Genomic DNA, 16,448 nt, shown 5'->3' with positions numbered 1-16,448 from the left:
TTACATCGTCCAGCTACCTACTTCCCCAATGGCAGCATACCCTATCGGCAATGACCCGGCGTGCCAGTGGATTTATGACCCTTCGACGGGCATCATCGACCTCACGCGCAATGGGCCCGCCGAGACGGCTGTGACCATACAAACAACGACGAACCCGATCCGCATCGACCCCGCCAAGACTGCCATGGTCATCATTGACATGCAAAACTTCTTCCTGCACCCTGCGTTGGGCAGATCCGTGTCTGGACCGGGCCTGAACGCGGGTGAAGTCCTTCTCAACAAGATCCCTGCCGCTCGGGAGAAAGGCATCCGTATCCTCTGGGTGAATTGGGGTCTCACGGACGATGAGGTGGCGACGATGCCGCCGGCCATGATGAAGGCATTTACCGTGCTGCAAAAGACACAGGCCGCCGCCGATGATGCCCGGCCCAAAATTGCAAAGAACCCAGCCCTATACAAGGGGCTCGGTGTGGATATCGGCGCCGTCCAGCTGCCCGATGGAACGACCATCGAGGCTGGTGGTGCCCTGATGCGGGACACGTGGAATGCGGCGCTATATGGCGCCCTGGATGCAGAGTACCGCAAGGGATTGGCAATGCCATCGCGCCCAGACGTGTGGATCCACAAGAACCGCATGTCTGCGCTGTGGGGTCCCCAGACTGACCTACAGAATCATCTGCAGGCGGACGGTATCACGACCCTGTTATTCGCCGGGGTGAACACGGACCAGTGCGTCGGGGGCACGCTGATGGATGCCTTTAGCAAGGGTTATGATTGCATACTCTTAAAAGACGGCGTAGCTACCACTTCGCCGCAGTTTGCGACGGATACGTGGGAGTGGAACAGCGAAAACACATTTGGTTTTGTCACGTTGTGCAGTGCACTTTAGGACGTTGATATATAAGTACATGTCATCAGTACAATTCCAATTCCCGGTTTACCCGTTCATACATCAATTCATTCCAACTTCCCCGGTAGCAAGTTGCCGTGGACGCCTAGAACCCCTACCTCTCGCAGTTGCCGAGCTCTTCATCCTCAAAGATCTCCGACTTGTCAATCAGCTGTGCGGCAAGGCTGTACATTCCAAGCGGCCAATTAGGATAGACCAACGGACGAATGTCTCAGCCCTCTTCCTTTGGATTATTGCCCCGAAGAAGTCGACAGGCCCTCGAAGCTCCAAAACCAGTAGGGCTTGTTGTGATCTTCCAATGTAACCTCTTCCCCTCTCTCCTGTAAATCATTGTCATGGTTTGGTGGGGCCAAGCTCGGTGAATGATGATGACCTGAACGGGGGAACGTCGCTGGAGTATGGGTTTTTTCCAGAGAAAGGCTCACGTTTTTCCTGTACCTAAAACCATCGGTAAACTGGCATGCTACAGGGCGAAGACCCAAGTAAAATAAATAATGATATGATTCTAATTTATCGATCAAGCCGCAGAACAATTCGTCGCCAATCTGAAGGTTCAGTACGAGAAGAATGACCTAGGAGATGAAAATAAGGAGGGTGTATTCGTTTTCCGAAGTGCTGCCAGTATCTTGGAAAAATGTCGCTAGGGGTATTATTAATCGCTTTGACGTTTTCAAAATTGTCTGTCACTGTGTCACTATCATAGGCCTCCCTTTAAATTACGCCACTGCAGAACCTTCAATAACTATGCTATGGTAAATACTGTGTATAGTTGTTGTCACCTAGCACCGGGGCCTAAAGTCATCCTAATCTGATGCAATCGCCTCCACTGGTCTTGGAGAACTTGGAGAACTTGGGGTACTTGGAGGCCTAATTGGAGACTTGAGATAAAGACCTCCGTCATATCCTCTTGTATCCTCTTGATAAGCAAACTCGCATGAGAACCGTACCGTGCGTTATCATGGCTCCCCAAGAGCAGTCGACTGCAATTGGACATGGGAAGTTTCAATGTTGGAGATGCCATTCGCGTCTTATCATCGTTCTATCACCGTCCACTAAGTGTGCCAGCCGAACCGTGTTGTTTCTGGTCTCGTTCTGGTCGGCGTCATGTCTTGAGCGCGTGGTATTCTCTTATCTTAGGTGGAGCACCCCTTCCTACCCGACATCCGTACAAAAGAAGAAAAGAATTGCATTGAATGACAGAACGATATACTGAATGATAGCTACACTGCCTATCATTCGCTCATAGCCTACACTGGCATTGTAATTTATTTACATATCTAGATCATGTCCGCTATTCTCTGCTGTAGACACTTGTCCCAGCACACGTCCACGGCCACCAGACCTGAGTCAGTTATATAGGTCCAGCCATGGCTTCCAGCACAGTAGCCTCAGTGGTGTTCCCCCAGGGTGTGGGGTATGGAGTTGTCATCGGCATCGGCTTCTTCTTCGCCCTTCTCATGATGTTCATGTCTTATATTCAGGTCCGCTCTCCTACCGCCGAGTTCATGCACGGTAAACGGCGAGCTGCTTGGATGACTCCTGCTGATCCATCTGGTGTAGAATAAATACACGCAATACTCCACGCGCACCAGCGAAGAGTTCAACACTGCAAGCAGAAGTGTCAAACCAGGATTGATTGCCAGCGGAGTGGTCTCGGCGTGGACATGGGCGGCGACCCTTTTGCAGAGTAGTACCGTCGCCTACGAGTACGGCATTGCCGGTCCCTTCTGGGTATGTTCCCGCCTTCCTGCCGCCCTTCTTTGGGGCGCGACTTCTTGTCGCTGTACTGAACGATATGTGACTGCAGTGTTAGCTTATCCATACCCTTTGCCTTGTTCGGGGCCTGGTGAGAACACACCAATGAAGCTAACTCGATCTCCTCTACAGATGCCGCAGGTGCAACAGTCCAGATATTCATGTTTTCCGTGCTCGCGTGCAAGGTCAAGCAGAATGCCCCCTACTGCCACACTTTTTTGGAGATCATTTACTATCGATACGGCAAGGCGACCCATATCACTTTCATCTTCTTTGCGCTGTTGACCAACGTGCTGGTTGCCAGCCAGCTGCTGCTAGGCGGCAGTGCCGTTGTGACGGCGCTGACCGGCATGAATGTCTACGCGGCCGTGTTCTTGATCCCCTTGGGCGTTTGCGCCTATGTCGTCCTTGGCGGCCTCCGTGCGACGTTTCTGTGTATGTCTCCGTTCTAGCTTGTTTCTCCTTCCCACTTCCCCCAGAAGATATACCCGACCCCTACCTCCCGGCTAGCAACAACGTTAGAAACTGACAGGACCGGACCCAACGGGCTGCAGGTGACTATACGCACACGGTCATCATGCTGTCTATTATCCTGTACTTCATGTTCTCCGTGTACTCGACCAGTGAGCTCATCGGCTCCCCCGCCAAGATGTTCGAGCTTCTGCAAAAGGCCGCAATTGAAAGACCAGTCAGCGGCAACATGGACGGCTCCTATCTCACCATGAAATCCAATTACGCCCTGGTCTTTGGCGTGATCCAGCTCTGCTCGGGTCTAGGCACCGTATTTCTTGATCAGGGGTACTGGCAGCGAGCTATTGCCAGCCGTCCGACAACGGCCGTGCGGGCCTACATCATGGGTGGATTGGCCTGGTTTGCCATCCCATTTGGGTTTGCCACGACACTGGGCCTGTGTGCAGTCGCTCTGACTGATAACCCTCGGTTTCCGACATATCCCAGCCCAATGTCGGACTCACAGGTCTCGTCGGGATTGTCTGCACCGTTTGCGGCCACCGCGTTGCTCGGAAAGAGCGGCGCGGGTGCGTTGCTGCTGACCCTCTTCATGGCCGTCACGTCGTCCGCGTCGTCGGAGCTCATCGCTGTGTCGTCCATCCTTACGTTTGACATCTACAAAATTTACGTCAAACCGTCAGCCACGCCGGAGCAGCTCATCTTCGTCTCGCATGTCATGATCTGTTTCTTTGGACTAATCATGGCTACCTTTGCCTGTATCTGGAACGCCGTCGGCGTCGACCTTGGCTGGCTGTTCTTGACGATGGGCCTCCTTATCGGCGGTGCCGTCTTCCCCGCTGCTTTTGCCATCACCTGGAAGGGCCAGACCCGTTTGGGCGCCATGTCCGGTGCAATTGGCGGCTGCATCGCCGGCATCACCGCCTGGCTGGTCGAGGCTAAGGTGTACTACGGTGAGCTGACGATTGCCACCACGGGCAGCTCTTACCCAACGCTCGCGGGGAACTTGGCCGCTGTCATGACCGGTCTGATCTTTTCGGTTACGATATCGCTGATCAAGCCAGACGATTTCAATTGGGAAATCACCCGCTCCATCAATATGGACATGCCCAAGGCTGCCGAAACCGTCGTCGCGCGGACTGATGGCGGGCCGTTATCTGAGAAGAACGTCGCCGCGATGTCTCCTCCGGTTGACCCCCCCAAGGACAAGACGGCGGCTAGTGACAATGTGGCTGCTGAAGGTCCCATCTTTGACGATGAGGAAAAGCGTGAAAACGAGGGCATGATTGAAGACCCTAAGAGATTGAAGAGCGCCTTCACGGTTGCACTCGTCTCGTCGGCAGTGCTGTCTTTTATCATGGACTTCCTGATTCCCATCCCCATGTTCCTGTCACGCTACGTGTTTTCCGAGGGATTTTTCACTGCCTGGCTGGTCATTTCGTTCATATGGGTTTTCGGATCCTTGACACTTTGCGGCTTCCTCCCTGTTTTTGAGACGAGAGATTTTTTCAAAGAGTTGCTGATGCGCTCGGTCTGGTCCGGCAAGAAGAGCTCATGAAACCGATAAATATACTTCCTTTTCACTTCTTTCACCACCGAGAAGGGGGGCGGGGTTCCATTGTCCAGATATACCCGGCCACCCCGGTAGATTTTGATAGACGAATGCGTCTAATTTATTTCATATGCTCTCTGCCTTCTTAGTCGTTACTGAGTCCAGACCTATCTGTCTGTGTTATTCGCTCATTGCTTTCTGCTTCCGGACTCCCATACATTCTGCTCTGTCTGCCTAACCGGCCTTTTTCATAAATTACCATTTATTACGGAGCTCCGCTCACGGGGAGTCTGTACATGCTTTATCCATTTAAATCCCGTAATGACTTTCGCAAAGGACATCCATCTAGCTGACATTGTCGTCACCGCCAGCATTCTTGCGTTCAAGAACACGGGGGCCGTTGCTGTTCAACATCGAGTTGATTCTATCGCTCAAAGTATTGCTGACCAGAGGCACATTCAGATGTTGGGCAAGACTTTCGCTTCCATTCAGTACACCGAACTAGCTTAAGTATAAATCGCAGCTTGATCTGCAAGGGACGAAGTGGAGGGACTGTAGGTTCACAAATGTGCTACGAGCCCAGCTATTGGGGGATAAGCCTCAATACTCTCTGACGCGTATATGATCGACGTTACATATATATCCTGACGGAGAGTACCAAGGTACAAGGCAACACGCACCAATCCAGAAGTACATTATTGTTATTAGCATAGGAGATTGGCTACTTTTATTTTGGACTTCTCTATTCCTCTTCACCAATTTAAGAAATCTAATAGCAAGATAGACCCCCAGGTTGTCAATTCCACGCGCAACACGTGACCAATAGACACCCGAGTTCCCAGGCCATCAGTATCACCCGTTGATTATCAATGTCTTTCAGTCAACACTTCCAAGATTCTAGAAGAATCCCAACTCTCGTTGCTGCAAGCACCCATCTCCCTCATGTCTTCATGGGGGACTGGCTCGACCACGCACTCTCACTTTTGGAGAATGACGCCTTAACTCTGACAGTAGCGCCTGTCCATCACGGCATCTCTCTTTTACAGTCAGTCCACATTTGATCATCCATCAAAAACAACACCAAGAAAACCGAGAAAATGAGGGAACTAGACGCCCTCATCTCCGAGTACCGGCATGAAAAGCAGCGCCCGCGTGAATCAGAGGCCCTGCTGATGCTCCGCAAGATCGCCTCCCTGGTGAAGCCGATAATGCGACAACGCTCCTGGCGCGTCGACGCGCTCTGCGAGTTCTACCCGCGCCAGTCGAATCTGCTCGGGTTGAATGTCAACTCCGGGCAGAAGATCTGCCTAAGACTACGGTATTCCTCTGATCAGCGCCAGTTCCTGCCTCTGGAACAGGTCGTGGATACCATGCTGCACGAGTGAGTAACTATACATACCATCGTCGCCGATCAAATCTGGTAGTTAGTTCGTTTTTGTCGCTGATAATGATTGATTAGACTCTGTCATATTGTCCACGGTCCCCATAACCGGGATTTCCACGCACTGTGGAACCAGCTCCGCGACGAGCACGAGGAGCTTGTTTTCAAGGGGTACACGGGCGAAGGCTTCCTCTCCGAAGGCAAGCGGCTCGGAGGAAGTAGGATCCCGCTAGACGAAGCTCGGCGACGCGCCCGTGCTACTGCAGAGCAGCGCTGCATTTTATTCAAGAACTCCGGGCGGAGACTCGGGGGCGCGCCGGTGCTGCGGGGCACGGACATGCGCAAGATCAGAGCGGATGCAGCGCAGCGCCGCGTCGAAGTGACGCAGGGGTGTGCGTCTGGGACAGAACGGAGCACGGAGCTGGCTGAGGAGGCTTCGAGGAATGGGTTCAGGACGAAGGCTGAGGAGGACGATGCGAACGAGCAGGCTATTCTGCAGGCTTTTATTGAGTTAATTCAGGAAGAGGAGAAGGAGAAATATGGCGAGGGCTATGTCCCTCCGAGCCAGGAAAATCCGACTGGTCCACGCGCGAGGGCTTCTCCTCATCCGCTACCGGAAAGTGATTGCAGCACAGCACCCGATGCTGTAACGGCGGAGAGCCCCGAAGCTCTGGACCTTACGGCCGATAACAGCTCCTACGACACACCGTGGACCTGTCCAACATGCACTCTACAAAACCCCTCTAATTTCCTGTGTTGTGACGCCTGTGCGGAGGAGAGACCAGTCCCCTCCAACACAAAGCCTACCACCGGACAGGCTCCAACAACAACAGCGAATGTTCGTCCCGAACCACGGAATACAAGCAAAAGACCATTAGAAGAAGAAGAGGACAAGCCTCGGGATACATTTGCTTTCAAGAACCGCAGCCGTGCCGTACATTCCCTTGCTTCCTTGGACCAGAATGTCAATAAGCGGCCGCTGGGCTGGCTCTGTGCATCATGTGGTGCTTTCATGGAGAGTCAGTGGTGGACATGCTCTTCGTGTGGGAAAATGAAGGATTCTTCTTGACTTGATCATTGTTATGACTGTTATGATGGAAATGGAATGTATATTATACAATACAAGGCCTATTTAAGAACATCAACTGCCTAGATATTCTATACCTGTACATTATTTTCCAACATATTCGAGCCCTGGAGGTTTCTTGGAGTAGGGCGCATGGGGAGCCTATAGTTAAGCGTCACGTGATCACGAGCATTTTCTTTTCTCATTCTGCCAATTCTTCTTCCACCTCCCACACTTCTCTTCTTCCAACATCTTTCGACTCACAACCACCAGCTTCATTGACACACACAATGACACTAATAAGAAAATAGGTACGTTACCAATTCCCCCCTGCTCCTATTTCCTTTCTCCTGCATCCCTCCGAAAAACCTGGGCCCCAAAACTCCAGCATGATGAGATCTTTTCAAGAACCGGTTTATTAGGAAGAGCCGGAAGAGGTATGGCAGATTGGACTTCACCTTTATAAAGGGCTGCTCGTTTGTCGTCGATGCTTATAATGGTTCTGCTGAATGGAGTTTTGGGACCTTTTTGTTTTTTTCCCACTGGTGCCGAATGAAACGGTTGTGGAGAGGGGCACGCGTTTTATGGCCTGTTGATCTGATGGCTAATTTTGCTTCGTGCTTAGGTTTTCAGTTGGGGTTTTGGTGATCAGTATTATTGTGACTGTGGGTTAGATGGAACAGAGGGCATTGGGTTGGTCGGGATATTTTGGACTGTAGTCGTGATATAGACTGTCTACTCGGTTGATAAAAGTAATTGAACTTTCTTGATTATAATACATTCCTTGCTATTTTCAACTCCCAAGGATATCGAACTTTTTATGGCACCAAATCCAAATAAAAGAAAACGCCAATCCACAATGCTCATACACAAACACAGCTCAGGCCATACTGATAAACTGGCGTTTCTTGCCAGACCCCTTCTGCGCCTGCTGCTCCTCCCAAGTATCCTCATCAACATAGTCCTTGCTGCTGTGCTCACGGATCTGAACACCAATAAACTGCAGGGCAGACAGATTAAAGCCCATTTCATCCTTTTGCCTTGCCAGGACCCTCCGCAGGGTCTTCCGGATATCGTCGAGCATGGGCCGCATCATCTTGCTGGAGACGATCTGGCGGTGGTGGGTCTTCAGCATGAAGAAGAGCACGCGGCAGGTTAGCGGGACGTTCCATTCGCGCTCGGCCCAGATGTTGAGGAAGGTGAAGAGGGCGGCTAGTTTGGAGAAGGGCAGCACCAGGAGCGCATCCTGCAGTGCGGCCGCTGGGATTTTCTGGACCACGTTCAGAACATGTTGCTCGGCGGAGACGTTGCCTAGTGCTAGGTAGAGTGGGTTGCGGTCGGGGGGTGCGGCTGCGGCATTGGGATTGGCGGCTTTGATCTGGCGCCATTCACGCATGGCCTCGAGATCTTCGATGCCGATATCCAGCGCTTCCATGATCTTTTCTCCGGCCATGAGTGTGCCAGTCGTCTGTTTGCCCGCATCTACTGCTTCGGCCTTCTCACCGTCCTCACCATCTTCGTCCTGTTCCAGAGACGCCGTGAGGGTGGCATCGTAGGCCTCCTCCTCTTCTTTCTCGCGCTCCTCCTCTAGGAAGAGCGGCTCATCGGTCTGTTGCCAGATGCGGATGCTCTTGTCGTGGCTGGCACTGACGATGAATTCGCCAGAGTGGCTCATCGCGAGCGCCCAAATCTCTCCAAAGTGTCCGGTGAGCCGCTGGATCTGCTCGAACTTGTCCCCGTCCCAATACTTGATGACTCGGTCCTTGCTGGCACTGAAGAAGTTGTGTCCGTTCCCTTCTTTGTTGGTGGGAACGAATGCCACAGCCATGATGCTGTCCTCGTGCGCCAAAAGGGCCTTGTGGCAGTCTCCAAAGTCCAGTCCCCATAGGCGGACCATCTTATCCGCTGAACAGGTGACAATCAACTTGCTGTCATAAGAGATGTCCATGCTCAAGACGGGAAGCTTGTGACCGTAGAGATTGAGGAATAATTTCAATGAGTCCGTGAAGAACACCTTGACCGTGTTGTCCAGCAATGAAACAGCCAGCAGTCGCGCATCCGGCGAGAAGCGAAGACTGAGGATATCATCCGAGACCTTCAATGTTCTTGTGTGCACTAGCTTCAGGCGTGGCGTTGTGCGTTTGGTACCGGGGATTTCTTCCTGGACTACCTGGAATTCCCAGAACTTGGCGCTCTTGTCCGCGCTTCCGCTGACCATGGACTTGCCATCGGGATGGACATGAAGTGACCAGACAGGGCCATCGTGGGCCTTTATGGTGTCCAGAAGGGTCGAGGATGCAATGTCGAACACCTCGAGCTCTCCGTTCTTGTTTCCAACCACCACAATCTTGTCACCCGGTAGAAACGCGGAGCAGAGAGAATAGCCGCATTCCAAGGTCCGTAGACAGTTCTCCGTGCGAACATTCCAGATTTTGAGACCGCCATTCGATGCAGACGCAAGCATTCGGTCGTCGGAACTCAATGCGATGGAGCGAATATCCGTTCGGTGGCCGGGGATATCCACGGCCAGATTGCGGTTGTAGTCCAGGTCGTCACTGTCTTTGCTCTTCTTGTTCGCCGCCACTATACTGTACGACTCTAGCTGGTTGTTCGTTGTTGCCGCCAGAAGGTTGAGTCCACTTGACTTGGTAGTCATCCAGTCAAAGGAACGAATCTTGCCTCCAGTCCGCACGATAACGTGAGAAACGAACACCTCCGTGACAGGCGCCGAAGAGGCATCCTCGGGTTTGTCGTCCGCCTTGGTCCCAGCTTCGGACTGTTGAGCCTCCTTCTCCTTTCTCCTCTTCCGTTTCCGAGCTAGGCTCTTTTGCACCTCTGTTTGTGACCGAATGCGCCAGATCTCAACCGCTTTCTCAGACCCATGGAAGGCAACGTAGTCTGATCGAGGGTGGAATCGGATGCCGGTTGTGCGATCCTTGCCGTGTCGGTAGAATGTCCCTCTGTCGGTCAGAATCCGGCGACCTTCCGCGCCAACCTTTTCCTTTGAGATTTCAATCAAGGCGCTCTCATCAATCGACCAGACTTTGAGCTCCCCGTCATTTCCAGCAGTGATACATCCACCCTGATCAGGCGAGAGACCCAGGCTCCAGCATTCGCCATTGTTTTGCGCCACATGTGTTTCGATACAGTGCTGTGATGCCAAATCCCAGACCTTAATCAGCGAGTCCTTGCCGGTGGTCAACAAGAAGCCCGAGTGGTCGCTCATCCCGGCGGCACTGAGAAGGTCTGGCGACGGAAACAGGAAATGAAGCGAGGTGATCTGGTCTGTATGCCCACGCAACCTGAACAGTCCGACCTCCGAGATCAAGTCCCATAAAATAATATCCGTATCTCTCGCGCCACTGGCGAGGCGCACGCCGGCGTTGTCAAAGGCCAATTGGGTGACGGCGGACTTGTGCCCGTTGAAGGAGATGATGATTGAGCCGGTTCTCGAGTCCCAGATTCGAATGCTGCCATCTTCGTACCTAAAATGGGTCAGAAAATGGATGGTTGGCCCAGCCAATAATGACTTACCCGACTGCGAAGATATCCTCATCGGTCTTGCTCTGCGTGACCACCGTCACTTGGGCCTTGCATGCTACATCGCGCCATCTGCCGAGCAGCTCGCCCTTCTTGATATCCCAGCACAAGACTTGTTCCCCTGCGCCGACAATGGCTCGTCCGGCACCGGTCTGGCGTGTGGCACCCCCAGCGGTCTGCTCGTCCTTGGCCCAAATCGCATTGGAGGAAGCCGAAGCGACGAGCCCGAAGGTATTCGAGTGCTCGAATTTTCTGTGTCGAATGAGTATGCGATCAGTCAAAACCCCAGCCAGGGTACTTACAAGTACGATTTCACCATCGTGGGCGCCGAGGAAAATTTTAAGGAAGAGCAAATAATGGATGGCTATCGATAGGCAAAAATTAATACGGGCGCCGACAGCGACACCGCCCGCCGCCTTTCCCCACCGTCCAATGACGATGGCCTCTTCACCTCGACAACGCTGTTCCCTCGACTCAATCCCTCGCAGCCATGCTTCTCCTGGACTATCAGAATGCGCTGATTCAGTCGCTCTTGACGGAGCGATTCTCTGGGTACAATTGCCCCCGGCCTATCTCTCCTCTCTGCGCTTAGAGGGCCATTCCCCCTCATCAGCATCAACAGGCAGCTAACGTAACCCACCCACCGCAGAGCTCCCCCCGTCTCGATCGATCAAGTGGTGTCTGATTTTGACGGAGTGACCTTCCACCTTTCTACCCCCGAGTCCAAATCGAAGATCCTCATTTCCATCAACGTCAAGTGCTTCAAGGAGTTGGTCCAGTATGGCGCCCAGGAGGTGCTGGAGCGGGAATACGGCTCCTACATCGTCAACCCGGAGCCGGGCTACGACTTCTCCGTGCAGGTCGACCTCGACAACCTACCCGCCGAGCAGGAGGCCCGCGATGAGCTGATCATGAAGATTGCTCTCTTGAAACGAAACGCCATGGCTGCTCCCTTCGAGCGCGCATTTGACGAATTCACCAAGTTGGCAGAGGAGGCGTCGCAGTATACATCCGAGTCGGCGCCACAGGGTCTGCAAGAGGGCGGTCAGGTTATGGCGATTCATTACCGGGAGGAGGAGGCCATCTACATCAAGGCTAACTCGGACCGAGTGACGGTCATCTTCAGCACCGTCTTCCGGGAGGAGACGGATCGGATTTTCGGCAAGGTGTTCCTGCAGGTGTGTTGGCATTGCGTCTTTTTGTGGTGCCCTGTTGATTGACCATGTCTAGGAATTCGTCGACGCCCGACGACGGGTCTTGTCGCTCCAGAACGCCCCACAAGTGCTTTTCCGCAGCGACCCTCCACTGGAGCTCCAGGGAGTCCCAGGGTTGACAAACGCCGGTGAGGGCGCAATGAGCTATGTTACCTTTGGTGAGTTGAGCCAGAAGCCGCCCGCCGTACCCTACTGACAAGGATCATCAGTCCTTTTCCCGCGCCACTTGACTCCCCAGCGTCGCTACGAGAGCATCTCCCATATCCAGACTTTCCGCGATTACTTCCACTACCATATCAAGGCCTCCAAGGCATACATCCACACGCGCATGCGCAAGAGGACAGCCGATTTCCTTCAAGGTACGTTTCCCATTCTTTGTGTTATTGTCAGGTGTTGATATATGACAGTGCTCAACCGAGCCCGGCCGGAGAACGAGGATCGTGAGCGTAAGACTGCCAGTGGGCGTACTTTCCGGGTGCAGAGCTAGAAGATTAGCGAGAATTATGTGATTAGCAGAACTGAAATGCATTTTCTTATTGTTGAGTTGTTTGTTCTAGGCTTCGTGATTGGTAGCTGTAATGTGTTGTGTTGTATGGTATGCCTGCCTTCCTATTTGGGAGTCTCTTCTTCCACTTTCTCTTGCCCCGTCGTTGCCTCCGGTCTCCAAACACTGCTTGATTCACACGCATTGATTCGTTCACTCGACTGCACTCACCATGAACCATTCACCTCCACGCAAGATTCATCGCTGGCACCTTGCTATCGCCAAGCTTCATCTCAAACGTGGGCATCGTCGCCCCAGCTCGAAGGCAAGTGAGGACGTCCACAACATAGCTTCCGAAGTGGGCGACGGTCCCATGGAGGACCAGAGGGATGGCTTCTATCGTTACTCGGAGACTCTTCTCGAGGAAGAGGAAAAGGCGCTGGCTTTGGCCTTGCAGAAGACTCGCTCTTCCCAGCAGACACAAACCTCCAGCTCTGACGGCTACGTGGTGAGCCCATACACTCTTTCCCCTTATATCTTCCAGATTACTGACAGGCTGCTGCATGGCTAGATGGCTCTCAGCCAACGCCCATCTCGCCCATACCGAGTCAGCTCTGACGAATGGGTCATTCCTTCGACTCCCTCGTCCTCGCCCCGTGTGCTGTCCCTGGACGACCTGAGTGACGTGCAGCTCTCAACTCACTTTGGCAACGTTCTGAACATCTTGGTCAAGCTGTATGCAATGGCAAAGCTTCTGCAGGTGGTGTTCCTGAGCTACGGTGTGGAGGTAAGTATATAACAATAACAAACCTTGTCGGAGCAAAGCTGACCAGCACTTCTACCCCAGCTGGACGTTTCCGAGAACAGCCTCATGTTCTGGATTGATCGGACCGAGGCAGAGGTCCGTACCCAGTCACTGGCTCTCTTGATCCATACCACGGAGAACCTGTACTACTCCTTGTATGCGCGGGTCGTGCTGGAGATGGCCAACATCGAGCTCTGCTCGTGCTTCAACATCGACGTGCGTCCCCGACACATTCGTCCGCAGTTCATCTTACCCGATGCCGATCATCTGTATCGCATTTTCTTGGTGTGCAAAGACGCCCTCGACGGCGATGGCATCTGCGAGGCCCTCCAGCAGGGTGTGGTCATGCAGCATCAGGAGGACTACATCAATCACGTCACCGCGAAGGAAGCTGCCAGGGGTTTTGCGACCGATGACCTGCTGGGATATCGTCGCTATGCGCTCAGCATTGTCTCGGAGCGCTCGTCGGACTTTTGCAAGAAGTGGGAGTTCCTCACGCCGTTCTTCTGCGACACCCCTCCGGAGATCATCACGATCCTGTCGGAGAAGTACCTTACGGCGATCCCGAAGCGCATGCCCGACGTGGACCGGTCGTACCATGACCTGCCTTTCACCGACCCGAAGACCATCGATCCCGTGGTGTGGGAGAAGGAAGTCATCCAAAACCACCGTCTGGCGACACTGGCCAAGCTCGAGGGCAAGTCGATCGGGGACGAGCGCCTCGCCGACTCCCAGTTCAACTTGCTGCATCTGGTACAGGAGCACAAATGCATTTGCTCATCGGTCTGTTCGTGCGCGCACGATTGCACCATGGATGTCGAGCGCCCGTGCCCCTGCGCAGAGCGGCAGCTGCGCATGCTGCTGGCCAAGGGTCGCACGGGGCCCGGGTCTTCGAATTTCATCAATCGCATGAACGGCCTGGCGCGCAGCTGCTTCGAGGAACTAGCCATGACCCGGCGGGACGCGACAGATGAAGACATGATCATGAAGCTGGGTGTGGTGTTGGAGATGTTCGACCTGGAAGTCTACCAGGAGCGCACCGCTGCTGCCCTATCGGCAATTTTCTAAGGGGACTATTCAGAAGTCAATGGCGTTTGTGGATGAGGAAGGAATATCGGGTTTGAAAGGCGAAAAGTGGGCATTACGACGGAAATGATGAATTTAGCATGAATTAGAATGAATTGCATATGCTTCGGCGACGCAGACCAGTGATAACCAGCTCCTCGATCGGCCTCCCGGTGAGTAAGGCAGTGGCCACTCGCTCACCACTACAACATCATCCTTCTCCAGGATTTGATCTGAGAAATGTCCAACCCATCCACCCCTTGACGGGTCACCTCCAGGCATGTCGTGTCTCGCGCGACGCCGGTGGACGGGGGTTATCTCGAGAACTATTTTTACCTACAGACGATCCTACCGGACATCCACCGTATGGCCCTCCTACGGCATCACCACCCCCGGACCTGGACCCGACCACAACAGTACCAAACCACCCAGTCCCTTCCGCTTCGAAACGGGCTATGCCCTGTGTGCCAAACGACCGTCCAGACCCTTCCCCCCACCGTTCCTGTCTCCGCCGTCATCCTCTTTCTCCGATCCCCTGACTACCCACTCGCTCAGCCAGGATAAGAGATTATCCGTCGCGGGCGAGCGGGTTCGCGGCTTGAATAACGGGGACGATGCCGTGCTGGTCGCGGAGAATTGTATCGCGGTGGATGATGGGGTTGGTGCTTGGGCGACGAGGCCGCGTGGTCATGCTGCGTGAGTTTCTTGCTTCATTCTCTTTGATCCGCTGTTTCATGTGTGATTGACTGACATCTTCCGAAGTCTCTGGTCCCGACTCCTCCTACACTTCTGGGCTCTGGAAATTGAACAACTAGACTACTCCACTACACCCACACCCGACCCAATCTCGTACCTCCAGCGCGCCTACGAAGAAACCATCCGCGCCACGAGCTCGCCAACCGAGTGGTTCGGAACAACCACCTCCGCAACAGCCCTACTACACTGGACTTGCAGTTCCGAAGATGGTATCCCTCACCCATTACTATACGTGACGAATCTGGGCGACTGCAAGATCCTCGTCATCCGGCCGAGCGAGGAGAAAGTCCTCTTCCGCACAGCCGAGCAGTGGCACTGGTTCGATTGTCCGATGCAGCTGGGCACGAATAGCGTCGACACTCCTCGCAAAGACGCAGTGCTGTCCACAGTGCCGCTGCAGGAGGATGATATTGTCCTCGCGCTGTCGGATGGCGTTATGGATAATCTGTGGGAACACGAGGTTCTCGGTAATATCCTTGAGAGCATCGCGAAATGGGAGCAGGCACGTGAGGACAAGGATAAAAAGGGCGCTGAGTTGTTGCAGCAGCCGGAGCTCTCAGATAACCGCATGGTCTTTGTGGCGAGGGAATTGCTCAATGCGGCGTTGATGGTTGCGCAGGATCCATTCGCAGAGAGTCCATATATGGAGAAGGCTGTGGAGGAAGGGTTGGCTATTGAAGGAGGTATGTTCTTCTTTTCTTTTTTGGGGTCTGGAGATTTATACTGACGCGTTCTGGGTAGGAAAAATGGATGATATAAGTGTAGTTGTGGCAGCTTGTAAAAAGCGAGCTGGGTGACGCTGCTCTTTCTGCGAATATAGGCATCGACATACATACAAGGGATTGAATGATCCTACACCTACATATCTACAGCCACCCGCTCCAGCCAGCCAGCGAGACGTGTTGAAGCCGGAATCCTTTGGAGGACCCGCGCGCCATCTCGGATGTGGATGCTACACTACAGCCAGGCCTCCCCCTCATCCATATCATATGGAAAGACGTCTCTGCAAACACGAGCTGGCATGAAGTATACGAAGGCATGAAGCGGTAGCTACCAAACATATACCCCCTTTGTGATCAATAATACCTAGTTAAATTGTCTGGTGAGCAAAATAACCGAATAATAAATGGAATTCCCCGGTCTAAACAAGCAGGCAACTCTTATTTGCCGGTCTATATAAACCCCCTCCTCTCCAACTTTCCTCTTCCTCATATATTTTCCCTCCATATATCTACATACTCTGTCCTTCCACCCTCTACTTTTTAGATCACAACCATGATCATCATGAGGCAGATATCAGTGGCATCAGCACTAGACCCTCCACTCTTACTGTTCGCCTTTGACCCTGACCGGCCATGGTGCCAGGTCCTTCACCGTATAACTCTCACTCACCAAGGTCACGCTCGATCATGAGAAAGCCGCAGTCTCTCTCACTGCACGATCTCGCCGGCC

The 16,448-nt window shown here is 53.3% G+C and overlaps 7 protein-coding genes across 7 annotated transcripts; 6 read left to right on the top strand and 1 right to left on the bottom strand.

Annotated features, from left to right (window-relative positions):
- Positions 1–28: 28 nt before the first annotated feature.
- On the top strand, positions 29–889 carry N7474_005505 (cysteine hydrolase family protein; the record flags this gene model as incomplete). Its single annotated transcript, XM_057196920.1, has 1 exon — positions 29–889. The coding sequence occupies one exon, from the start codon at positions 29–31 to the stop codon at positions 887–889; it is 861 nt and encodes a 286-aa protein (XP_057054316.1).
- Positions 890–2,277: 1,388 nt separating this feature from the next.
- On the top strand, positions 2,278–4,691 carry N7474_005504 (sodium:solute symporter family protein; the record flags this gene model as incomplete). The annotated part of the gene is made up of 3 exons (XM_057196919.1): positions 2,278–2,422; positions 2,798–3,100; positions 3,220–4,691. The coding sequence occupies 3 exons, from the start codon at positions 2,278–2,280 to the stop codon at positions 4,689–4,691; spliced, it is 1,920 nt and encodes a 639-aa protein (XP_057054315.1).
- A 1,091-nt stretch (positions 4,692–5,782) lies between these two features.
- On the top strand, positions 5,783–7,135 carry N7474_005503 (metalloendopeptidase WSS1; the record flags this gene model as incomplete). The annotated part of the gene is made up of 2 exons (XM_057196918.1): positions 5,783–6,066; positions 6,145–7,135. 2 exons carry the CDS (start codon positions 5,783–5,785, stop codon positions 7,133–7,135), a joined length of 1,275 nt encoding a protein of 424 aa, XP_057054314.1.
- Positions 7,136–8,012: 877 nt separating this feature from the next.
- N7474_005502 (snoRNA-binding rRNA-processing protein DIP2) lies at positions 8,013–10,991 on the bottom strand (the record flags this gene model as incomplete). Its single annotated transcript, XM_057196917.1, has 3 exons — positions 8,013–10,617; positions 10,667–10,924; positions 10,975–10,991. The coding sequence occupies 3 exons, from the start codon at positions 10,989–10,991 to the stop codon at positions 8,013–8,015; spliced, it is 2,880 nt and encodes a 959-aa protein (XP_057054313.1).
- Positions 10,992–11,162: 171 nt separating this feature from the next.
- Positions 11,163–12,373, top strand: N7474_005501 (actin-related protein 2/3 complex subunit 2; the record flags this gene model as incomplete). Its single annotated transcript, XM_057196916.1, has 5 exons — positions 11,163–11,224; positions 11,322–11,850; positions 11,903–12,044; positions 12,096–12,245; positions 12,294–12,373. The coding sequence occupies 5 exons, from the start codon at positions 11,163–11,165 to the stop codon at positions 12,371–12,373; spliced, it is 963 nt and encodes a 320-aa protein (XP_057054312.1).
- A 229-nt stretch (positions 12,374–12,602) lies between these two features.
- On the top strand, positions 12,603–14,243 carry N7474_005500 (uncharacterized protein; the record flags this gene model as incomplete). Its single annotated transcript, XM_057196915.1, has 3 exons — positions 12,603–12,878; positions 12,942–13,157; positions 13,218–14,243. 3 exons carry the CDS (start codon positions 12,603–12,605, stop codon positions 14,241–14,243), a joined length of 1,518 nt encoding a protein of 505 aa, XP_057054311.1.
- Positions 14,244–14,520: 277 nt separating this feature from the next.
- On the top strand, positions 14,521–15,723 carry N7474_005499 (uncharacterized protein; the record flags this gene model as incomplete). Its single annotated transcript, XM_057196914.1, has 2 exons — positions 14,521–14,936; positions 15,003–15,723. 2 exons carry the CDS (start codon positions 14,521–14,523, stop codon positions 15,721–15,723), a joined length of 1,137 nt encoding a protein of 378 aa, XP_057054310.1.
- Positions 15,724–16,448: the final 725 nt, after the last annotated feature.

The sequence above is a fragment of the Penicillium riverlandense genome (genome assembly GCF_028828495.1).
Source record: "Penicillium riverlandense strain IBT 135883 chromosome Unknown utg000003l_segment0_segment0, whole genome shotgun sequence".
Taxonomy (NCBI): Eukaryota; Fungi; Ascomycota; class Eurotiomycetes; order Eurotiales; family Aspergillaceae; genus Penicillium; species Penicillium riverlandense.
Note: the sequence above shows the minus strand (reverse complement) of the source record. Positions and strands in the feature narration are given on the sequence as shown.